Source organism: Neospora caninum, chromosome X (genome assembly GCF_000208865.1).
Source record: "Neospora caninum Liverpool complete genome, chromosome X".
Taxonomy (NCBI): Eukaryota; Apicomplexa; class Conoidasida; order Eucoccidiorida; family Sarcocystidae; genus Neospora; species Neospora caninum.
The window spans coordinates 4,382,680-4,404,629 of record NC_018396.1 but is presented as its reverse complement, the minus strand read 5'-3'; the positions used below and the strand labels follow the sequence as shown (position 1 = coordinate 4,404,629).

The window sequence follows — 21,950 nt, the reverse complement described above, 5'->3', positions numbered from 1 at the left end:
AGTCCCCTGAAGCGAAGGCAACACCACGTGCAACAAATGACACGGCATGCAAAAGGGCCGGGATCGCCGGGACAGTTTTCAGACGCACTGCTCTGCCGTGATGGGCGAGGATAGTTCCGCGGGTGAACCGAGGACAGGTACGCCGTGCAACATTCGAACTGAATCGAAACGCGGATTTTGCTCTGCATCCAGCCTCATTGCCCCGTGGTGAGCAGATGAAACGCGCCGTGTTACACCTAGTGGTTTTCCAGCGACGGTCGCTGCTGGAAGAATCAAGCCACTGCTTCATACGAAAAGAACGTACAGGTGCTTTGACGTCGAGGAGATAGATGCGGGAGAATGTATCGACAGGGACAGCGCGCGGCTGCTTTGAAAATTCTTAAACAAGAAACGCCAACGGTGACGAATGCGAGAAAGATACGCGAAGCCACAATCCAGCAGCGTTGCCTATGGGTTTTGAGGAATGAGAGACAAGTGGTTGCAAACGAACCCCTGGAAACACAGGCAAAAAAAAAAACACACGGGAAAACAGGCTGAGAAGAAACGCCTGGCGAATAGAGAGTTAAGAAACATGTGGTCGGACGGACGCAAACACCGATTCCCCCACGGCAGAAGCGAGAAACGCACCCTTCATGAGAGGATGAACCGTGGATGGCATGTCGGTTTGTAAAGTCTTCCGCCTGCCTGCAGACGCACACGACGAACTGCCAAAGAGTGCCCGGAGAACCAGAGGGGGAGTGTTGCTGTCTCTGTGGCGGATCCGCTGAGGGTACGAAAGAGAGAATTGCTTACCGTCAAATCGGAAGGTAAACAATTGAAGGTGCGTCTAAACACGACTCCAAAAGGCAGGGAGACGAAAGGGAAGGCGCGAGGAGACAACCCGCTCCGAAATGCCGACAAGGAATCTATCCATCAGTCGCCCTTCATTCTACAATGGTTTTAAAATGGTAGCGGGACGTGCGCGAGAAATCCACGCACAATTATCCCGCTGATTCTACAATCTCGTGAATTGTGACAAACGGCGGGGATGCGGAAGCGAAAAGGTCGAGCCTTACAGGCACGGGAGACGAAGTCGCTCCTTTTCGGTTCGCTAGCAGAAGAATTCGCGTCAAGAGAAGCTACTGAGTATTCTACTACAGGCGAAACGAGACGTAGAAAGTAGCAGAACGTAGAGAGATACTGAACGGCACACGATGTTAGTCAGCGGTTCTACGTCAGACGGAGAACAACAGCTACCCTCAACACATTCTTTCGGATGAGTCAAAGACATCCGTCGTTTTTCGCATTCATTGATCGGCTCGACGAGGACAATCAACCCTTTGTTTGTCTGTACACTCGCTCATCGACCTCCGAAAGTTAGAGGATTGAAATATACAGTCGGCAAGACCACTCAGTGGGAGAGAAGACGCGCCAAGCATGAAAACCCTGAGCGTGCAGAGCCTCCCTGTAGAGGACGAAGTCCAATCCGGTCGTCGATAGACACGTCCGTGCTGTAGACATAGATTGGCAAACAACAAATTCAATAACGTAGTTATTTTCAGGAAATTGGAGCTACATTGGCCAAGAATGGAATGGACATGCAACGCACGTGAGACAACAGTACCACCACGGCAATGCCGTATGTTTTACGTTATCTACCTTTTCGTGATACAACAGGGACAAACAGAGCTAGCTGTTGACGCAAGGCAGATTCACGCGTCGACCGCGGTACATTTCGACAATACGAGGTAGTTCTATTCATAAAGCACACCTTTCACGCACAGAACACTTCAACGGGCACCACAACCTCATCAGCACAAATGAAAAACGCCGCTATTTTGAAAATGACATTACACGGTAGCAAAAAAATGTGGACGGAAAAGAAATCGAGGTCACACCAACGCTAGAATTTTCCACCGGGCGAAAGGCATTTTTTATGGTGGCAAAAAAACCAGGTCAACAACACATCCCCAAATTGGCACCGCACGCACACGGGAAACCGGACACCACGAAGACAACAATCCTCTGGAAAGAAGAAACGTTCACAGATTTTCACGAGCACGCAGGTGTTAGGGTAAAATATGGGGATTCCTACAATCAACTAGTCACAATGACTGGGTGTCGCCGCGCGGACTGCTTGACGTTTGAGCGAATTCACACTGTTCTACCTCTTTTTGAAACGTTAGTACCCAGACAAACCAGCCGATGCTAGCAGCCTTTTGTACGCGGCAAATGAGAATATGGTATAAATTTTCTTTCAGAGGAAGGAACAGTAAAGACGAGAGACAGCAACCGCGGCGCGATTTCGAGAGAATTCAGATGAACGGAAGTTGAAATCGAGTGAAAGTCCGGTAGCCGAACCTTTCACATTTCCATCCCCGAAAAGAACACAAGACTTGACTTGTTTGACGCGAGGACGAGCATTTTTGTGCGAGCAAAAATAACAATCTTCTCTATGAACAGTCAAAGGCATAGCCATGAGCGATTTTTGCTTCTTACAGCTTCTTTCGGATAATTGGACGCGAAAGCGGATTCAATAGGGGACCATGAAATCACACAGAACCGGTTTTCTGGAGCTCAACGGCTGGCTTGAAGGGCTTTCTTCGGGCTTGGCTTTTCGCGCGTTTGCAAAAGTCCCACGAGCCGTCTGTTTCTTCCTCATAGAAGCCTCATTTTCCGCAAACAGCACGATTGAGACGGATTTCTGAGCACTTCAGAGGCTCAAGAGCACCGAGAGCTTGTGCTCGGGCAAGCACGCCGCAAAGAAACAGAGCAGTTGCTGAGATAGAAAAGGTCGTAACACGCGCGGATTTCCCGATTGCTTCCCGATTGCTTCCGACTTTTCCACTCGAGCAAGTGGTTTCTTCGAGAGTTGCAGAGAAAGGGTTGACAGACGACCAAACCAGAACGAAACCTCGACGAATCAGGCCCCTTTCAGCGGTTTTCGTTGGGTATCCAGGGTGAACGAACCTAAAAATGTGTGGCGAGGCAAAGCGCGTGCGGCAAGACGTCGGCAGAAAAGGATGCAAGACACATGTAGTATTTCTACAGGCTGCACAACACAAGAGAGACCTCAAGCAGAGAATTTCTTCACAGTGACTGCGCCGGCGTTTTGAAGTTCCACACGTAGGGAGACCAAAGTTGTCAATCAACAGAAAGCGTTAAAACTTTTAGCGGCGTGAGTGTCATTTCAGCCAACCGCCAAGCGTGACAGCGCGTCACACCTAGCGCTAGCCGCCCAATGTCTTGTTCTTCCTCGGTCGAATTGCTGCAGGAGAGGTCCCGTTGTCCTGGGTTTAGATGTCAACCACGTCAGCGTGGGCTATCGAGCTCTGGCGCTAGATGGCAGTTCAGCAGTGAAGACACAAATTTATTTGTGCACCAGCTCACCCATCGCGAAACAATTAGATGACTTTATTTAGACGGTGGGGCAGCGGCGCAACAGTTTGCAACCGCTGGTTTTGCCAGCTTCCATGCTTCGAGCCGCTGTTCGTAAGTGTCTACAAGGCTCCACGGTTGGAGTGCCCCGAAAAAATCCCTTCTTTTCTTCAGGACGACGCAAACATCGATACATATCACGAGATGCAACATACAATGTCTGGCCTGGGTCCGTCCACGCCCACATACACAGATTCTACCAGAGCGCAGAGAACCCGAGCTTAGTGCTTTTTCAGACGAGTTCGGAAGGGGCTACAAAACAGCCGGTAATTCGCCGTGTTTTGTTGTATGGTGACATGTCGCCCTGATGTATGGTCGCAACACTCCTACACATCAACTGCGCCCATAACGTTCTGTCAGCCAGCGGCCGAGTCACGTCCAAAACGTAACGACTGTTTAACTTGCAAGTCGATTTTCGTTTCCGAGTTTGCCTGGCGGCACGTGCTGCTTCTGGCGTGGCGGTGTTCTCTCAAGAGTTCTCTATTCGAAGGTGACATAATCGCCGGCACAAGAGCACACGTTTCTAATGTACGTGCACTGGTGCCAGAAAGTGACAGCGACATGCGTGCCTGCTCTGCATCTCGTGCACTACGTTGATCGAAATACTGTTGCATAGAGGAGAATTACTAGCCTCCCCTGCGTCTTCACTGTGCGTCCACGCTGACAATCTCCATACACCAGTTCAGTTCATTAAAAGGGTACTTGCTCAAAAGATGGGTTTCTATGGAAGTTGCGCTGTGCGATAGCTGGCTCGGTGGATTCTTGTTTTGCGTGAAAAGGTGCCCGAAACTTTCGTGGGTGCAAACAATACATAGAAGCGCAGACGTACAAGCTGTACTAGGGGGCAGTAGACTTACACAGCAATGACTCCTCGGCCCGAAGCTCATGCGTGTAGCTGAGACGCAAATGTAGGACATCAAACTCTGGCTCACTGCATCATAAACGTTAGTGTAAATCTGCGCTTATGTGCTTCCGCGATAAGTGCCGGCGCTTCGTAGATTCCTTTCCCGACCCCGCCGCAATATCCTCTCTCTTGGCCAAGGCACCGACACTACGTTTGACGGCGAACGCCTAATTACTATCCATTGGTTGCAACTTGCTTCGGGATGCCGCATGTAGAATTCCGAAGCAAGCTTTCTATTCTCTGCCATCATTGCGTTTCCCTTGCAACTCCAAACTACTACGATTCAGAGTCCCCTCAAGATATTTACATTTTGTTAATGGCCCACATGTCCCTCTGCTCGAGTTGTGACAGACTGCACGAGATTCTATATCTGATGCGCAACAATGGGAGAAGTCACCACTACGTGCTGAGCGTTACCAGGGCCGTTCTGTTAGTAACCGGTTTGCACAGAGCGAATCCATCTACAAGATTCCGCAGCGAAAAGCACGTAGTGATCGTTGTCGATGTGGTGAAGTCAGAAACGACAACAGCCGCCGCCTTCACTGCAACTACCTTTGATGCCCAGTCACTTTTGGCTCGGGTATGTCACAACCCTTCCGGTATTCAAAGACAGTACAGCAAAAAATGTTAAACGTCATTGCTTTGTCATGACTGACTCGTCGACATTTTTAGATGCATGCCAGGCCACCTCCCAGTAATCCGTTCATTTATATAAACCGAGTATTACCGTTGTTCCGTCGTGTGGTTCTGTCTCTGGCCCTACCCGACCCCGCCGCAATATCCTCTCTCTTGGCCATTCATCTCAGCCAACAATAGCTCCTACTTCCCGCGCTACCTTACCCAATACGTTGAACGCGAGATCGATATTATCTGGTTGAATCAAACCAATACAGCATCCAAAAACAAAAACAGCGACATGGTTGTGCCCGGAAACGGTGACTGCGTCACTTCGTGGAAGTAGTAGGTGCCGATGATTAGCGTATATGTCGATGGGGATATATCGCACGTCTTCGGGAGAAAGTGCGCAGTCCGTACCAGTCCGTGGCGGTTACGCTCAGTTGCGGAGCATGCCACTGGACTAAAGATTTCTAGTTTTTTTCGTGAGTGGTTTTGCATTGAAAGTTGTTATCAGTGGAGCACGTTCGCTTTTGAGCCTTACGCTATCCGCTCGCGAGCGAGTGACGCGGCTCCTAGCGCCTGAGACTTCATTGAGCGCGCAAACTTGCATGCGCCACACAAGCAGGCCCGGATCAACTGACTGATGTTCTGAACAAAACCTCGAGACCGCTCCTAAGCATTCCCTAATGCATCCCCTACCCGAGTGAGCAGAAACTAGCAAACAGAGCTCTGTGGTTCACAGTATTGCCTTTCGCAGCGGCCGCAAGCTCCTTCAAGTGATGCCCACGACTATGTACGACTTTTCTGCTGCGGCGCGAGGCCGGAGGGCTGAAGACAGTCGGTGTGCGCGGATGAACACACATTTTGATAGCTGGGAGAATGGCTGTTCGTCACGGTGATTGGTTGACATGCACCGAAGAGACAAGTTTCAGACTGCCTCCATGAGTCATTCCCCGAGACGGTTAATCTGCCTCTGTTTTGTTTTTCTGAAACTCGGGCTCCGCCAGCAGAAGGCGACACTCCCTTTCACTCAGCTCGGTGGCACTCGGATTCATTTCCAGCAACTCGCGGATTGCCTCCTTGCGTTCGGAGCGGTACCTATCACGGCGGGCTTCGAGTTTCGCTGCGAGCTGTAGACACAGCAGAACGCGAGGGAAGGAAAGGTTTTTTCGGCAGAAACACGCGCCCCGTTTTGGGTAACAGGGTGTACGTATGTATGACATAGCTGTAAGCAAATATGTGTGGACCACGTGTGAACACGCCTACTGAAATCTTCCGACCTGCAAATACGTCCACGCCGACCTTGTGTGCAACCCTTCACACCCCACACACAGCGAAAGGAAGAACGTACCCGGACAAGAAACGTCGGCAAGACAGTCGGGCTGCAGTAGACGAACGTCGAGCCGACCAACGCGCAGTCGGAAAGGCCACTCAGGTCGTCCACTCCGTTGCACGGGGTGTCTGGGAGGTTCGTCTTTGAGTCGCTCGCGAGCCTGTTGCTGACAGACGGAGACACGACAGCACTGGCTAACCGCCTGGCAGACTCCACTTCTCCTCGGCGATAGGCTCCAAGAGCCATGCGAATGCCATTGAGCTGTTCGTCGACAACGAGGAGCATCTGCAGACATGGGAGAAGAAAATGCCGTATCCCGGCGAAAACCCGCAAGGACAGGAGAAGTGCGCAAGACGCTGGACATCGAAACACGACATGAACGGGAACAGCGAGATGCTACGGGAAGCGTTACTAGCAGCTGTTGAAACACCACAGCCTGACGCTGGCAATGAGTGGACGAAAGACACTGCACACATGACGAAATACACTCTGGCATGAACACATTCCACAGAAAAGGAAGACGCGTTACACAGTTACCTCTAGGCGAAAGTACATATACCGATACCACAGACGGCGCGTTCCGGCGTTCTACATGTTCGCAATTTCGATAACCTTGGCCTTGCTGTCATCATAGGGACATTCGCCGATGGCCAACGACGGATCAACATCAGCTAATCGCAACACACCTTGTTGTAAAAGAAAACCTTTTCTGCAGCGGCGTTTAGTTCCGTGAGTCGGGCGACATAGCCTCCGCGATCGAAAGTGCCAGAAAAAAGGTCATCTGCCTCAACGTTGGTGTTTCTCCTGGTGGCCATTTCTGCGGCCCGTAGAAAAAGCGGATGGGCAGGAGAAAAAAGCAAAGTCCAAAACCGAAAGGGGATCGGGGAGGAGAAAAAAGAGACGACTTGAAGACCCCGAATACGGATGAAGAAGGAAGTGTATCGAGAGGTGACCGGGAGAAGCCGATGTCAAAGAAGAGTATGGGACCGGGTCGGTTTGAAACAGAAATGCAGCGAACTGGGGAAAGGAAGAACGTGTAGGCAGAACTTTTTGACTTGACGGGGGAAAAAGCACGGTGAAACGGAGGGCTGTAGGTCACCAGGACAGGAGGAAAGAATACGGAGCCAGAGTACGCGGAGTGATTGCCGCAGAAGGTGGCTGGGCCTCACGAAGAGAGCGCCGAAAAATTTCCTCGTGCGACGTCAACTTCGCCTGTAAAACATCAAATGTATTCAGCAGCTGATGTTCCTTCCCACAGAATTCCCTATAGAAGAGGAGACGAGGAAACGAAGCAGAACGGGGAAAGAACGGACGAAATGAGCGGGAAGCTCTTGCCGTCTACCAAGTTTGTTCCGTAAAGCAGGACGTTCACTGGCCTCGCGCTTTTCGTCCACAACGGACCTTTGCTCGTCGTGGAGCCCGGTCCTATAACAAGGCACGTTTTTGCATTTCTCGTGACGGCTGGCAAATGCGGCTAAGGAACAGCGACGAGCCGTCTCCTTGGTAGTCCTCCACCGCGAAAGTGTTTGCACAAGGATCCTTGAGCGAAATCTGACTCGAAATTTCGGCAAGTTCTTGCAGTCCTCTTGACTTTTGTCTGAATGGACTGCGGTTCGAACTGTTCTGCATGAGTGCAATCGAGCTTTTTGCATGCATGCAACGCCCTCGTCAGCAATACCGGCCAGCATGCCTAATGTTTCCGGGTTTCCCCGGACACAGGTTGAGCCATCGTTTTCCTCCTCATATCAACAACTTTCGGTAGGCAATTGGATGCGCAGGCCGTGCATGCCTGTATGGAATTTACGAGACTTTCGTTCCGGTTCGCGCGAATCGTGTCGTTGACAATCAACGCCGACAGCCAAGACAGGAGCGCTCTCCTACGGTTCTTTTACCCGTTTGTGGCAAGCACTTCTAAGCGTTTTTGAACTGATGTAATTCCCATTCTTTTGCACTTCGGTTTGTTTTCCGTTTCCTCTTTAGTGTTTCGGGGGCGTGTGCCGTTCTGTACTTGGCATCTGCTCGTTTACGCCTGGCAACGGTCAAGAACTCTCGGCCGACGACTCTATTTGCAGGTTTTCCTGCTGTGTTCTTCCTTACTTTTCCTCGACTCTTTGACCTCTTTAAGGTGAAGGGACGACACCTGAGGGTGGATCTGCTGCGCACTCGTTGAGGAACGTGACTCTATTTTGATGTTTTCCTGACTAGCCCGCGTTTCCTTGCGCCTCTCGAGAGGCGAACCCGCTGCGTACACGAGCGCGAAACCTCCCCAGATGCCCCGACCCCGTCTTGACATGCGTTTTTTACAAGCCTGAGCAGCGTGCTGCGTTTCCTTCTGCTTTTCGCACACAAGTCTCGAGACTCCACTCCGAAGCCGACGCGATGCTGGCCGGCTTGCGATTCGACAAGGCTGCGTCGAAAGAGAAGGAGAAGAAGAAGAAGGCGAAGCATAAAGAAGAGAAAGATGCAGCAACGGTTTCTGGAGGGCTTGAAGATGTTAAGGCATCAAGAGAAATTGCCGTCGCGCCTACGCTTCCGGAACGACGCAGCCTGTCGCCGTGCAGAATTGTGAGGGGAGGCAAAATCCCCCCCGGCGACCGGGGTGGCGATGGCGATGGATCACAGCGGCAGCCGGGAAGCGTCTCCGGCGGTCCATTATCGTCTTCGCCGAGGGGACAAGAAGGGAGCACATCATTCCTGGAAACATCGGCACATCACGGCATCTCGCCAGTCGCGGCTGCCCGCGAGCTTAATCCTTTTCTCCGCCCTGCTGACGCATCGGCAGATACAGATGCGCCGAAACCGGTACGCGACGCACACACAGATGCACTCCACGCCATAGTGCCAGTCAGCTGGCCGCAAGGGTGTGCCGCTGAACAAAACGACGTACCCGCCTTATTTTCCTCTGCGTGCGCGTCTCCTGTTCCGTCCTCATCTTGTTTTCTGCCGGGTTTCTCTCAGCCAGTTCGTCGTTTTGTGTGTCACTCGGGTCCCGCGTTTCTTTTCTCCTGCGCAGAATCCGACAGCCCCTTTCGCTGTCCCCGCCACCGCCGACACGTGGCGCCCTGCTCAGACGTGGCGAGCGCGGCAGCTGCGCCGGCTGCAGGAGCGTGCGGCGGAGAAAGGAGACACGACTGTCGGTCGTTTGTTTGAAGAGCACGTGGGGGATAGTGCGGCCCTCTTTCCAGCTCACGAGGCAACACAGACGGCCTCTGCCTCTCCGTCGTCCCGCCCGTGGAGCCGCAGAGTAAGGGAATCCTGTCTTCAAGAAGGGAGAGGCGGGTCGTTTCCGGAGGGCGCGAGGAGAGAAGACCGCTCGAGTCCGTTTTCCAGAAAGCATCCAGCAGGCGAGACCGACTCGTCTCGCTCTGGGTCACGGTCTTATGGTTTGGATGCATCGAGATCTGCATCGTCTCTCGTTCTAGAGGACGGCTGCCGAAAACAATCCTGGAGGGAAAAAGTGAGCCTTTCGTCCCGAGGTCACAGAGACAACTCTGGGCACCAGGGAGCGACCGAGCAGCGCTGGCGGACCGGAGACCGCGAGCGAGAAGTGACCAGCTTCGTGTTCTCACGTTCCAGTGGAGAGAAGGAACCCAGCGAGGGCGAGGGGCGACGCGAACGCGGTGCCTCGCGCTCGCCTCCGCTGAGACCGTCCTCCTTCGCTTCGAGTCAAGGGCACTCTTCTGGTTCATCCTCCGCATCTGTTCACAGCTCGTCGCCGCGCTCTCGAGAAGCGCACGGTCGCGATGACAGGACCGGACGTTCGGATCGCCTGTCTGAGGCCGCATCGCGGGCAGCGCTTCCTTCTGCTCCCGCGTCGAATGACGGTCGGTTGGCTGTGTGTCGCCCCTCCTCTGATCTGACACCACGCTCTCCCGCAGACTCTGTGTCTTCCACCCGTCCTCTGGATCCGGATGCGGACATGAACAGCCTGGCGGCGCATGCGCTGCGGGCCCAGCTGATGGGAGATCGCGCAGCGAGTCGACGCTTGGAAGGCGTCGTTGCGCGGCGGCAGCTCTCTGCTACAAATGAGGAGCTGGTGCGGACCGGCGAGGCGGCTGTCCGTACACGCGACTCACGGGCGGCATCCTTGCCCCCGTGGCAGAAAGCTGCTGTGACTCAGAACAGAGCGAAACCACACCAGCCTGGAGGAGACGAACCAGGCAGCGCCACTCAATCGGGCTTCGATCTCCGGCGGGAGCGGGATTCGGACCAAACGAACTTTGACCAAGCCTGTGTCGCTGCCGTCCTCAGGAACAGGATGTACGATGAAGAAAGTGATGCAGGTGAGGATGCACGCCATCACACACGCGTAAAGAAAGCCCTCGTGTGTAAGCAAACAATGCGCTCGAGAGCGAGATGTGCTCTCACACACGCAAACGCCCACGACTAAGCAAAAGGTCCCCCAGGCTACCCTCAACGTTTCCGACGCGGCGTGTGCAAATCAATGGACGTTCCCTCACATCCATGTGTGTCCGTTTGTTAAAAAGCTATTTATTTCTGGTTCGTTCCTGTGGTCGTATATATATGCATGCATCTACTCGTGTATCGAGTGCCGCTCGGTGTTACGCGATGACGTTAACACGCGTTCATTGCGTGCACGCGTTTTGTAAATCTACGGTCTTGCGTGCAACTGCATGAACATGTGTATGCGCTGCAGCTCCGCCTAAGGTTTCGGAGAAGAAGCGGCGAATCTTAGAGGAGCGCGACCGGATGCGCGGACATCGACTGAATAGGCAACAGTGAGTGTGAAGCTACCATTTCTGTGGCCATGGTGGTATCAAATAGAGAGCACGCCGCCGTTTCCTACTCTCGGTTTTCTAAGGACGCAGTCTAGTGCAGCAGAAGAATTGCGTCAGAGGTTGGACTAGCTAATTCGAGTGCTGCCGCGAGTTACCGTTCCCTACGGTCACTGTCCTACACCTCGGTCGCCGCGTGTGTTTCTGTCTCCGTGTCCTGGAACGCCTCTTCCTGTGAAGAAAGAATGCGGTGGACGCTTTTATTCCGTTCTCCCGCCTAGTTCCTCGGCGGTAAAAAAAAAACAGAATTTACGACACCGTACACGCCCTGAGCGAAGCCATCGGGTTTTCCGATCGGGCGAGTCTTGTGATGCGATCTCCTCCCTCGAATTCGTTCCAACGGCTCTCTTGTGCTTTCGTTTATTAACGTGAATTCGTCGACATTCTGCACCACGAGAAAAACGACTCTGTTTGTGGCATCTGCGTGTTTATCTCAGGGGGAAGTGTAGCCGGTGTTTGGACACTGAGAACTTCAACCGGTTCCATGGCGCCGGCGTCGTCACTATGGCCACCCAGGCGATTGTCTGTTTCCAGTCGTGGCGGAACTGCATCCTCCGGTCACATCTTCTTCTTCTTCCGGCAGTTAGTGCTCCGACGGTTATCAGCACAGGAAGTGATCGGCTCTCCTCTCTGATTAGGCATTCTGCGTGCTGTTTGACTGGGAGCAACCAGAACAGCGGTAGACTGCAGCAATGAACACTGGATATGGCCAGAAGACGCGGTCGCACAGCTTTAGGAAACCACGGTATACGCCGCCAATGCTCTTGTCAACTCCCCATCATTCGTCGGTGACCTTCAACCACGATCTTTGGAGGCGTGTGGGTGTATGTACAGGCGCATGTGAGTTCGGTCACAACGCTGGACGACGCCGGATACGAGGAGCTTCGCAACTTTCAAAAGAGTCTTGTCATGTATTTCAAAGAAACTAGGCAAGAGGCTCCGATTTTCATCGAAACGGTTTCTCACTTTGTCTCCAAAGAAAAACTGTGGATGGGGGCGGGCCCTCACACTGCGATTGAGGTCCTTCCTATCCCTCTGGATCGTCTGCAGGAAGCAAAGGTAGGAACATGGGCCGGAGGCACGACCGACTCTCATGCCGTTTGAAAAATGGAGCAGCAAAACGGAGATTGGTTTCTCTGGTGCTTTTCCTGAATTCTGCCTTGCAGAAGATGTCCCGCTTTTTTAACAAGTTTCGAATTAAGCGACTTTGTGTCGGTCGGAAAAAGACTTTTTTTACGCGCACCGTGTATGCGGCATCTCCTGAGCAATCGACGATTCCGTAGGATAGCTGCAAATGCAGGATGCTCTGCCGAAAACACCAACTTCTCAACTATATGAATGTGCCTTTCCTGCCTGTGAACGGGCGTTAGCCATCGCTTTTTGGTTTTCGCATTTTCCAGTGTCCTGCATGCCGCGCGATTCTCGGCTGTACTCATTGCTATGTGTGTGCACCTAATCGCGTCTGCCTCTGCATTTCTGCATCAGCCGCTGTGTCAACCTGAAATCCTGGCCGTCTTTCGGAAGCTGTTTGCGCCGAATGGCTGCATTAGCTCAGACACCGCAGGTGTATCTGACGTTTCCGTGTCCTTCCCTTGCACAAGAAAAAGGATGTCCATACTCAAGTCAGCAATCGAGATGGTTTGCCGCGGCTCGCCTGTTCGCGCCTGTGATCGGACACGAGCTGCAGGACAGCGAGAGCTGACGAAGGGATGGACTGCCTCTCTTTCCGTTACAGTTTTTGTCGGGTAGATCTCTTCCTCGTCGGGAGACCCTGTGCGGAATCGAGAGAGTGGTCTGGGTCCTTGAACACAATTTGCGTGTGCCGGATGGGGTGTGCAAGAGGACGCGGCGCTTCGATTTTTGGCATGCTCGTGCGCGCAGACGTACTTTCGGAAAGCCTTTGAAGAGGCCGAAAGCGAGTGGCAGCAGCACAAAAGGGTGATTGATGTTCGTGGGCGGGAAGGAATTCGCTCTGCCATTCCTGCGAATATTCCGTATATTCACGTTGATTTTGCCCTCAGTAAGTCGTGCGCAAAACAAATCTTTCCACATACACACCTATGCCCAGAGAGCCAGGTTGGCGATACTCAGCAATCTCAGGGTTGGAAGCATGACTTTTTCTGGTGACGCAACCGGTCCTCAAGGCCATGTCCACTGCGTGGGGAACGACAAGTGCTTCCGGGTGTCGGGGTTGCGCGGTCTAGCAGCCAGTCGAATTGGATAACCGGTATGACCAGTAAGGGTTGTCGATGCACGCCGCAAAGTTGCATGATTCACGGGGTGGTTTTGGATGTCTTTCTCCTGTGTGCTGCTCCGTAGCTGACGGCTTAGCCCACGTCATTGACGACGGCCGAAGCTTTTCGCCGTCTTTCGGGCGCGAGGTCATTCAGGGGATGCTGGAACTTTCACCGATCGATCGAGCTTTCCCTACAGAGCAGTGAGTGGGAGACGCAGGGGCCAGACGACTCTGTGGAGTTTTGTCGCTGATCAAAAAAGTAACTTCTCAGCTCCTCCGCATGTCCAGCGCCTCCTCGGTGCAGAGGGAAATGCCCCTCTTGTATCCATAAGGGGGGTCGCCAGAATGACAACCGCACGGGAGTGGATTATTTTGCGTCGATGGGTGGATAGGGAGAATTGGAGTGGACATGAGCAAGGTTTCCTGACTCCTGGAGCAGATCCGGTCTTCAACGCACTTGTTCATAACATGCTGTGGGCCTGAAACTTGTCACGTCCCTTTCCGCGCATTCTGCAAGAAGGTGCTTCCGTGCTAAGCTTTATGTTCTGTTGCTATGTCCAAGCAGACACATACAAGTGTGAGGCACGGTGTTTCTGTGGGAAGAACGCCTAGCCTTGGTATCCGCTGCCTTTCTCCCGTCTGACACACAGGGCCTTCAAGAACGCGGTTGCCGCATTTCGTCGTGATTTCTCACGCTTTGACTGGACTGAGACCAACTAGCCGGCCGAGCAATTCCGGAGTTTCGCTTTTCTCCGGCATATCGCCTCTCTTCGCGTGTTGGAACCGGAGGCGTCGGCACGAGCTGTTTCCCCGGGGCCGGTTTGCCGTGTCAGTCCGCGACAGCACACGGCTGCTGTCCTCGCTCTCTTGTGACTGCGCGTGGAAGCTGATGGGCAGTTCACGGCAGAAGGCGCGCGCGTCCTGTTTTGGGTCCATGTACCTTTGCATTTACTCAAAGTTACAGTTTGTTTTATGTAACCAGCGAGCTTTTGCGGGTGGTTGCTCGAACACAACCGACTGTGTAAACAAGTGTGTCGGCTGGAGTTTGTCTGTGCAGCTTAACGATGGTGAGGAAGAAACTGTCTACGCGGTATCTGTGGAAGTCAAGCACAAACCCTAGCTCTTCAACTTTGACTGTGTTTTAGGAGAGACCACGTAGCAAGAGGGAAGCCGCGGGGACCACTACGCTCTGTCATAAGACGTTTGAGATGTAGCTACAATGCAGGCAACTCGACGCGTTCCTCGTGCCCACGAAACGGCGGTGTTTGATCGCCTGACACCCAGCTGCGCGAATGAGGCAATTTCGGCGACTAAAACAGCAGTGCCGGCACTGACAGAAACCCTACGGAGATAAATCTGCGCGGCGTGTCGGCAGTTCGTGTGACGTGCGGGGGGTGTCGCGGGTCCTGCCATGAAAAACCAGGCCAGCCTTTCGAAGTCCCGCGTGCGTTTCTTTGTTAACGTAAGAATAACGGAAGAATGTTCCTCCCAGAGGGCGCAGAAACGTCCATGGGATGGAGATGTAGAACAACCGCAACCGCGAAAGTTTGGTGCCACGTGCTCTTGGCTGATTTTCATCACACTTGCATGAAGGCACAACCCGCGTCTGTCCCTAACACGGCGGCTGGCTCCTGGAGAACGCGCTCATATTTTGCAATAAAAACTGCGTTTACATCTACGTTTTCACGTCGTCAAATAGTACAAAAGGCACACGCGAACAAACGCGAGCGTGGGATTCAAGGGAACGCATGCTACACAAAAAACTAAATATCAGCTGTTCGCCACGCTTGGCAAATGCAGTCGCTCACTATCGCCTGACTGAGCTGCATTTCGCACCCCACGTCACCAGATTACAAACACGACTCAATATGTGGCGCTCCCACATCGGAATCTCTTCTGATCCAGAGATTGGAATGGAACGAGCAGCGCCGCGCCCTTGCTCCCTCAAATGCGTTTTGAGGCGGTACCAAATCGTCCAGAGCCCGGAAACGGTACGGGACTGGTTTCGGTTCTCCACAGAGAAAACGAGAGCCGAGGGCACTGAGCACGCCTACGCCGCGCCACAGCCGCTGACCTGTAAGGCCGGACACCCAGATTGAATGTGCGGCCTCGTCTCTTGAACGAAGTTACATGCTGTCCATCAAATATGTTCTGGAGGCTCCCCGGCTCCTGCAGACGAACGCGAAACACGTCGAAAAAAACGCGCCCACGAACGCACCGCAGCCGTACTGAATTTTAGATGAAATAATGCGGAAGACCGGCAGGGACAGGCGATGCTGAACAAAAGATTAAGTACCGGCATTCTTGATTCGTGCCGCTGTCGACCACGGGAGACTCGTAAGTAACGCTGCAGCGGTCGATGGCTTCATGTTGTTCAGATGACCACGGGGAGTCTGCAGCCACTACGGAAACATGCTCGTCACAAAAAACACTGACGCTAAATGAGGCAGTTTCTTTCCATGTCGGATCGAGGCTGCGTCGAGGATCTACACAGCGTCTACACAAAACAAGCCTCTTGACGACCACAGGGGCCAGCTTCCCGGCAGAGGGTGTCGAAACAATCACGGGCGTTGAACCCACAGTACTCCACCCACTGGTATGGGTGCATATACACGCGTTCATAGACAGATATCTGTTCCCTCGACGAAGAGGTAAGCCGGTCGGCATCACATGGAACGTGGCGGCAGCGTTACAACTTTGTACTAAGAGCAGCAAAAACTAGGTGGGAAAAATGTGACAGCTCCGGAGAACGGGGGATTTAGTGGGAGGTGCGTCTCATTCACTTTTTCGCGTATGTTCATTAAATCGCTGCACTCCACTGGCGTTGTACGAGTCACCACTATCCCCTCGAAAGTGCAAGCTCGAAGCCTTACCTCCAGTCTAGTATCTCAATTCCACCTGCCGTTGGGGACCATGGTCTGGAGCCGGGCACGACACATGAGACACATGGTTCCGTTCTGTCAAAGCTGGCCTTCATATATAGATGAAGACTCACTCGGGTAGGGCCTCCAGATTAAAAGCTTCTGGGTACGATCTCCTCTGGCTGAGAGGGGTCATGACACTTCTGAGACACTGGGGTAGAACGGGCAACGACGCGAGGCACGGACTCTCTCAGAATGGCCAGTGGCGGCGTTCGATACGCTAATCGAAAGCGGAGAGCTTCACAGCCTGGCACAGATCAGCACGATCGACCTCAACTGTGCAGGCCGGCCTCCGAAAAAACCGTCGCTACATTCCGAAACCTCTACTGCACAGCGTTCCATTCATAGACGAGTGTCGCCGAATTATCACTTCTTAGAAAGCCATGTGTGCGAAAAGCGACACAACTATGGCAGAGCGTTTTTCTCAGCTACCGCATCCGTCGAAAGCTTCAGTTCCATACCTATCCATGCCGCTCGCTTCGAATCATAGGTGACAATCTCGGGTTTTTCCACTTTCCGATACAGTGTAGGGGAAAGCGGCGCCACCTTGGAGACGGAGCCATCGATAACGGTGACCTTTTCCGGCGCCACAAAGTTGGGCAGGTCAACGTACTGTTGCGGCGGCAGAGATGTGGCGTAAACACCTGAGAATCGCGATACAGTGCATCCAAGCTAAATGCTAATGTACGACAGACTACAATCGTGCTCCGACACAGTTGCTGCAATCGCAGCACCGAAAAACGAAGGATCAACGGTGAGGCCAGTCGCACTGCATGCACCAACACTGAGATGCCTCGGAAACAGCCAGCCGTAGCATGTCATCTCGGCGGCAGCCGCGCCTTTCTCCAAGAACTCTGCAGTTGCCTCTTTGTCCCTTGGCCATAATCTGTACCTTGGGAAATGAAACCATCATCTCGACGGCGAGGCCGGAATGATGACGGTAAAGGCCCCCGTGTCCGTATAGCGGAGGATGAGTACAAAGCTGTGTGGATTGCAAGTCATGACGTTGTGCCCACAGGTTGGACTGGCAGATCGACACGCTACAGGTGCTCGACATCAGTTTGTCCTCTCGCGGCGAAGCAGACCAAAAAACAACCACCGCGGACACACCACGGAGTGCACACCGCCGTGACATACCCGTGCGAGCCTCCTCCCTATCGCTAACAAAGCGATCCTGCTGTAAGCAGCACTCCACCACGCCACCGGTCTGTCGCTCAGCTGGGCCTGAAAATGGAGAAAAACACAAAAGAGTCTTGGAGCTTAGCACCTAGCAGCCGCACCATCAACAAACAATCTCCCTGCCAGTCGCCTCTGATTGGCTTTGTCGACGCCGCAACGAGAGCGAGGGAGCGGGTAAACTCCTACGATCCTCCCAACATATATCGGCGAACGTAGAGATAAGGAGGGGAGCGCTGTCTGAAACGATCGTTTTCCAAGTTTCCTTCGACTTCATGAGGTTCACCTACATGTTCCTCCGCGTCGCTCTTTGCCAATCCGTTGATGGCACTGAGGACACTCTTTCGGGCTCGGACGACAGATGTCCAAGAGAGGGCAGCCATCTAAGAGTAAGACATAGACCCACAGAGGAGACACGGTCATCCTTTCCCGCGTAGCAGTAGCTTCCAGATTCCTTCCCGCCGTTTCTACTTCTTCCAACGCCTTCTGCTGGATACAGACAAATGCGTACGAAACTGTTTGGGGGCAACTTGTGCGCTCGCCCGGAAACTACACTTGCAACGTATTACTACAATTAGTCAGCGTACTGTGGCCCGTCGCTATCAGGCCCCTTCTCTCCCAATAGCTTGAAGCGCTGTCAGGAGCGGGCGCTTCGGCCGCGAGCCCGACCCGCAAGAGGGCATGCACCACACTCAAAAAAAGCACGCCTTGAGGACGAAGAACAGAACCTCATTTTCAACTTCCAAATGTACGCCACTCTACAGAGGACAACTTCTAGGAGACCAATCTCACCCTTAGGGGCGGGTGGCACTGGCGGCAGCTCGGACGCGCGGCAGCAAGGTGGAATAAGCAACTCGACTGGAGGGCAGAACGATTTTGGAGGAGGAGGTGAAGGAAGTGTCCTCTGCAGCACCGGCAAAAAGGAACAATGAAGCTCTACATGTGGGATGTGAGTCACCCACGTTGGCAAGTGACCTCATGAACACGACGAGCAAAGAGCTGCGCCATGAGAAAAACACCACATCCCGTCCTGGCAGTTCCCGATCGAAACAATTCCGGAGTGACGTACGGTACAGCGAGCCCTTGCTTGACGACTGGCAAAGAAAGGTTCCCCACTACGAGGAAAATCCCTTCCTCTTGGGCATCCTGGAAAAACTAAGTCCCCAGGTCGTGAAACTCCTAGGCGGAGACACGCCTGTCGAAAGTGCGCACGGCTTGCTATCAACGATTCACTAAGCCGACTTCATGTTGCTCACGAGACTACAAGAACTGAGCACATTGACTCCTAACCATGCTCGCTTTCTTTTAACGCTCGATCGCGGCAGCTTGCGCCAAACAAAAAACGAACAGCCACAGAGCAGATGATCCAGCTGATCCCGTATGACCGACACAAGCATACCTGCTCACACAGCCGATCCAGCATAGCGTTTGCCTTGTCAACTAGCCAGTTTCCTGTCTGCTGTGTGTCGGGGATCTGAGGGGGAGGTGGCGCTTCCTCCATCTTGTGGGGCTCAACCAAGCAGGCATCGAGAAATGCATTAAGCTGATCGACGCACATGTTGCCTGTTCATGAAAACGGAACGAAATGGAGCATGACGAAGCTCTAGTTGTCTCCATTCAATTGCAAACCCGAAACAGGCACGCAATGGGCTTCGTTATGAATAGATAGGACAGCAGCAAGCATGAATACAAACGAAAAGGTAGTGCGTGTAGACGAAAAGTGGATCAAACACAGAGAAAGCCTGCTGAACGGCGACTCTGGCCAACTGTCGAGCATAAGCTCCAATCCAAAGCCCTGACCAGTTTTCCAAAATAGGAGTGCAGGTCCGGTGACGACTCTGTATTGGGAACAGGGTATAGAAAACTGTGGAGCTAGTGCCAGATACTGGAACCTCTATTTCACTCGACCGGAAAAATTCCAGATTGTTTTGCCTCAGTAACCGACCACGCATCCAGCTGCCAATCATCAAAATCCCAGTCGCGCCACTACCGATGCCCTAAGCTCCAGCAGTCCAACGATCAAAGACTGCGGCTTCCCGCCTTACCTGTTAGGCTAGTTGGCCGCTCTTTTCTGCAGAGCGCCGGATCAGGCTCATAAAGGGGATACCCTTCAACCATTCGTTGGGATCCACGCAGCCAGCCGGCGCACGAGCTCCTGAGGTACTCAGCCAGTCCGTGGATTCCTTCTGCGACGAACTGATCAACGCGATCACCTGCCTCCGTGCATCCGCCAATGTTTGTACACTCGAGAAGCTCCTCGTCCACGGCTGCAGCGATGTCGCCGCATAATGAGCATTGCCAGCGAGCCAGCCGGTCCACGCAGTTTTCCTTCGCATCTGTGCCCACAGAAAATGTTTCGGCTCTGACAGGACAGATTTCTTGCAGTTGAAAAAGATGGCGTTCATATTAAAGGACAACGTCGGACGGATGTGGAAAGCAAATTGTCTTAGCGGCAATTCGTTGCTTCCTGTACGCCCACATCTCTACTGGGCTGGCCCAGTTCACTGGAGGGGATATTTCGATTTGATGCAGATGCACACGATGTATCTCAACTGGCCAGAGATGTCCTACACTTCACGTCCACAGCAAGCGTGCAAAGAGCCCGGACACAGAGCTCTCCCAACAGGTCGGCCCGCTGGTCCGCTACGTTCCTCTTGAACGCGGAGACGTGCTTCAACCCCCTCAATACCACACACAATTGTGCGGCTTCTACACGTACCAAAATTGCATCGACACTTGCTCTTTAGAGAACAGCAGCGCTCACCGCCCTTGTGGCACATATGAACAGAGTTCCAGCCTGTTAATGGAGTACACTTAAGAAAGCCTCTTACCAAAGACTGCGGGTGACGAGGACATAGGTACACCCCCTGCTTCCGAAAAGGGCGCAGCAGTCCAGACTAGGGTACCATATCCACAGTTCGGACAGTGAGGAGCAGCAACCTGCTGGTACAAGGCGGTTTTGCCAAACGCAGCGCCGTTCCCGAATGTAGGAGGAACCGTGTCAAAGGGCATCTGCACGAGGCGTCTCATGTCCTCGCAATACGTGGAAGCGGCCAGTTGAACCCGTTTCAGAAATCGCTTAAGATCAATGGAGCTTATCTCACACGGTCCACCACTGCGGCCTCGGATACGAATAAGCGGGAACAAAGAGTCACACCGACTTTCACCCCTACGAGCATGAGGACTTCCTGGCATCTGACCAAGCTGCAATCGCTCCAGAAGAGGAAGTGGCGCGTAGGTCACCTTGCTGGTGCTCCCAGCGCCTGCGTGGTCCACTACGTTCAGCTCCCCCAGATAACCCTTCTGTGGCCCAGTTTGACTTGCCACCAGACCCGAAGAAAGTACCTGAACATCTTTTTCACCCAACGGTCCCACTTTGCGGTACCCTACAATCCGGGGAGCAGCTGAATAGTAGAGAGTTTCTTTCTCAGGAGTGTAAGCGGTTTGGCCCTTTGCATTCTCAACCGGCATCCCTCCAACAAACTGCGAAGGAAGAGACTGTACAGTCTGTGATGCAGGTGTCCACGGCTGATGCGACGAGAAGAATGCCTGTTTGGCCTCCAGCTTATCCGAGCACACAGTCGGCGTCAACGGAATCGTTTGAGGAGCAATATATTCCAAATGCGCCTTTCCTGAACCTGCAGATGCGACAGTTCTAGGGAGAGTCTCCACTGGTCGAGCCTCGGAGTGAGAGCAACCCGGACCTGCCGTCTGATACGGTTTGCCGCCATCGCAACTGTTGGCACCAGCAGCCGGGATCGCAGTGCCCACGTGAGCGTGAGAGGCGAATGCAGCGAACGTTGCTGCCCGTCCAGGGCCCCGAGCATCTGCACGAGGAGTCGAAGAGATCACTGTAGTGGAGAAATGGTGCAACGGCGGAGACGCGCTCGTCCCTCGCTCAGCCACCGAACCTCCAGAGGCTCCCTGGGAGGTCTGCGGGGTGGCTGTTGCAGCGTTTGTCTGGGCACGAGGCGTTCCTTTCCCGGAGGCAGAGGCGCCTCCGCCAGCGCTCTGTGATCCAGAATCCATGCCTTTCGTTTCGAGCAGCACGGGTGGATAAGTTTCCCGACAGCAGCAGGCGAGGGCTGGTTCCAAATTAGGAGGCAGGGAGGAAGCGTCACTGAGGGGGTGCAAACGAGCGCAGTGTGAGGAGGCAACACAAAGAGAGGCAGCCAGAACCAGGAGCAGCAAGCTGACTTCATCACACGCTTCGTCTGCCGTGAAGGTTTCCCCGATTCCCGACGGAACGAGCGGATGAGAGCCACCAGCGAGGCCAGGTTCGGGTGTGCTTAGGAGACTCTTTGTGTCCAAGACGCGGGGACAATGGGGGATACAGCTTCAACTCAGGTGACCTGCGTACGGGCTGCTCTCGGCCATTTCCTGCTGGTCCAATGTCTGCACTCGAAACTTGTGCCAACTTCTACCCGAGGCGCGAACCGGTCCGCGTTCCTACTCGCCAGCATATCCGTGCGCCCCGCTGACCAGAGGCACCATTCGCAAGCTGCGTTAGCAAACTGGAGACGATGCTTCGGGATTCAGCCTCGGACGA

The 21,950-nt window shown here is 53.5% G+C and overlaps 3 protein-coding genes across 3 annotated transcripts; 1 reads left to right on the top strand and 2 right to left on the bottom strand.

The window, feature by feature from the left end:
• Window positions 1-5,901: 5,901 nt before the first annotated feature.
• Window positions 5,902-7,087, bottom strand: NCLIV_049810 (conserved hypothetical protein; the record flags this gene model as incomplete). The annotated part of the gene is made up of 3 exons (XM_003884533.1): window positions 5,902-6,069; window positions 6,291-6,557; window positions 6,959-7,087. The coding sequence occupies 3 exons, from the start codon at window positions 7,085-7,087 to the stop codon at window positions 5,902-5,904; spliced, it is 564 nt and encodes a 187-aa protein (XP_003884582.1).
• Window positions 7,088-8,651: 1,564 nt separating this feature from the next.
• On the top strand, window positions 8,652-13,509 carry NCLIV_049800 (conserved hypothetical protein; the record flags this gene model as incomplete). The annotated part of the gene is made up of 8 exons (XM_003884532.1): window positions 8,652-9,074; window positions 9,286-9,516; window positions 10,228-10,555; window positions 10,930-11,011; window positions 11,506-11,650; window positions 11,903-12,127; window positions 12,950-13,088; window positions 13,388-13,509. The coding sequence occupies 8 exons, from the start codon at window positions 8,652-8,654 to the stop codon at window positions 13,507-13,509; spliced, it is 1,695 nt and encodes a 564-aa protein (XP_003884581.1).
• A 3,121-nt stretch (window positions 13,510-16,630) lies between these two features.
• NCLIV_049790 (conserved hypothetical protein) lies at window positions 16,631-21,430 on the bottom strand (the record flags this gene model as incomplete). Its single annotated transcript, XM_003884531.1, has 6 exons — window positions 16,631-16,869; window positions 17,363-17,449; window positions 17,688-17,784; window positions 18,801-18,964; window positions 19,447-19,737; window positions 20,233-21,430. 6 exons carry the CDS (start codon window positions 21,428-21,430, stop codon window positions 16,631-16,633), a joined length of 2,076 nt encoding a protein of 691 aa, XP_003884580.1.
• Window positions 21,431-21,950: the final 520 nt, after the last annotated feature.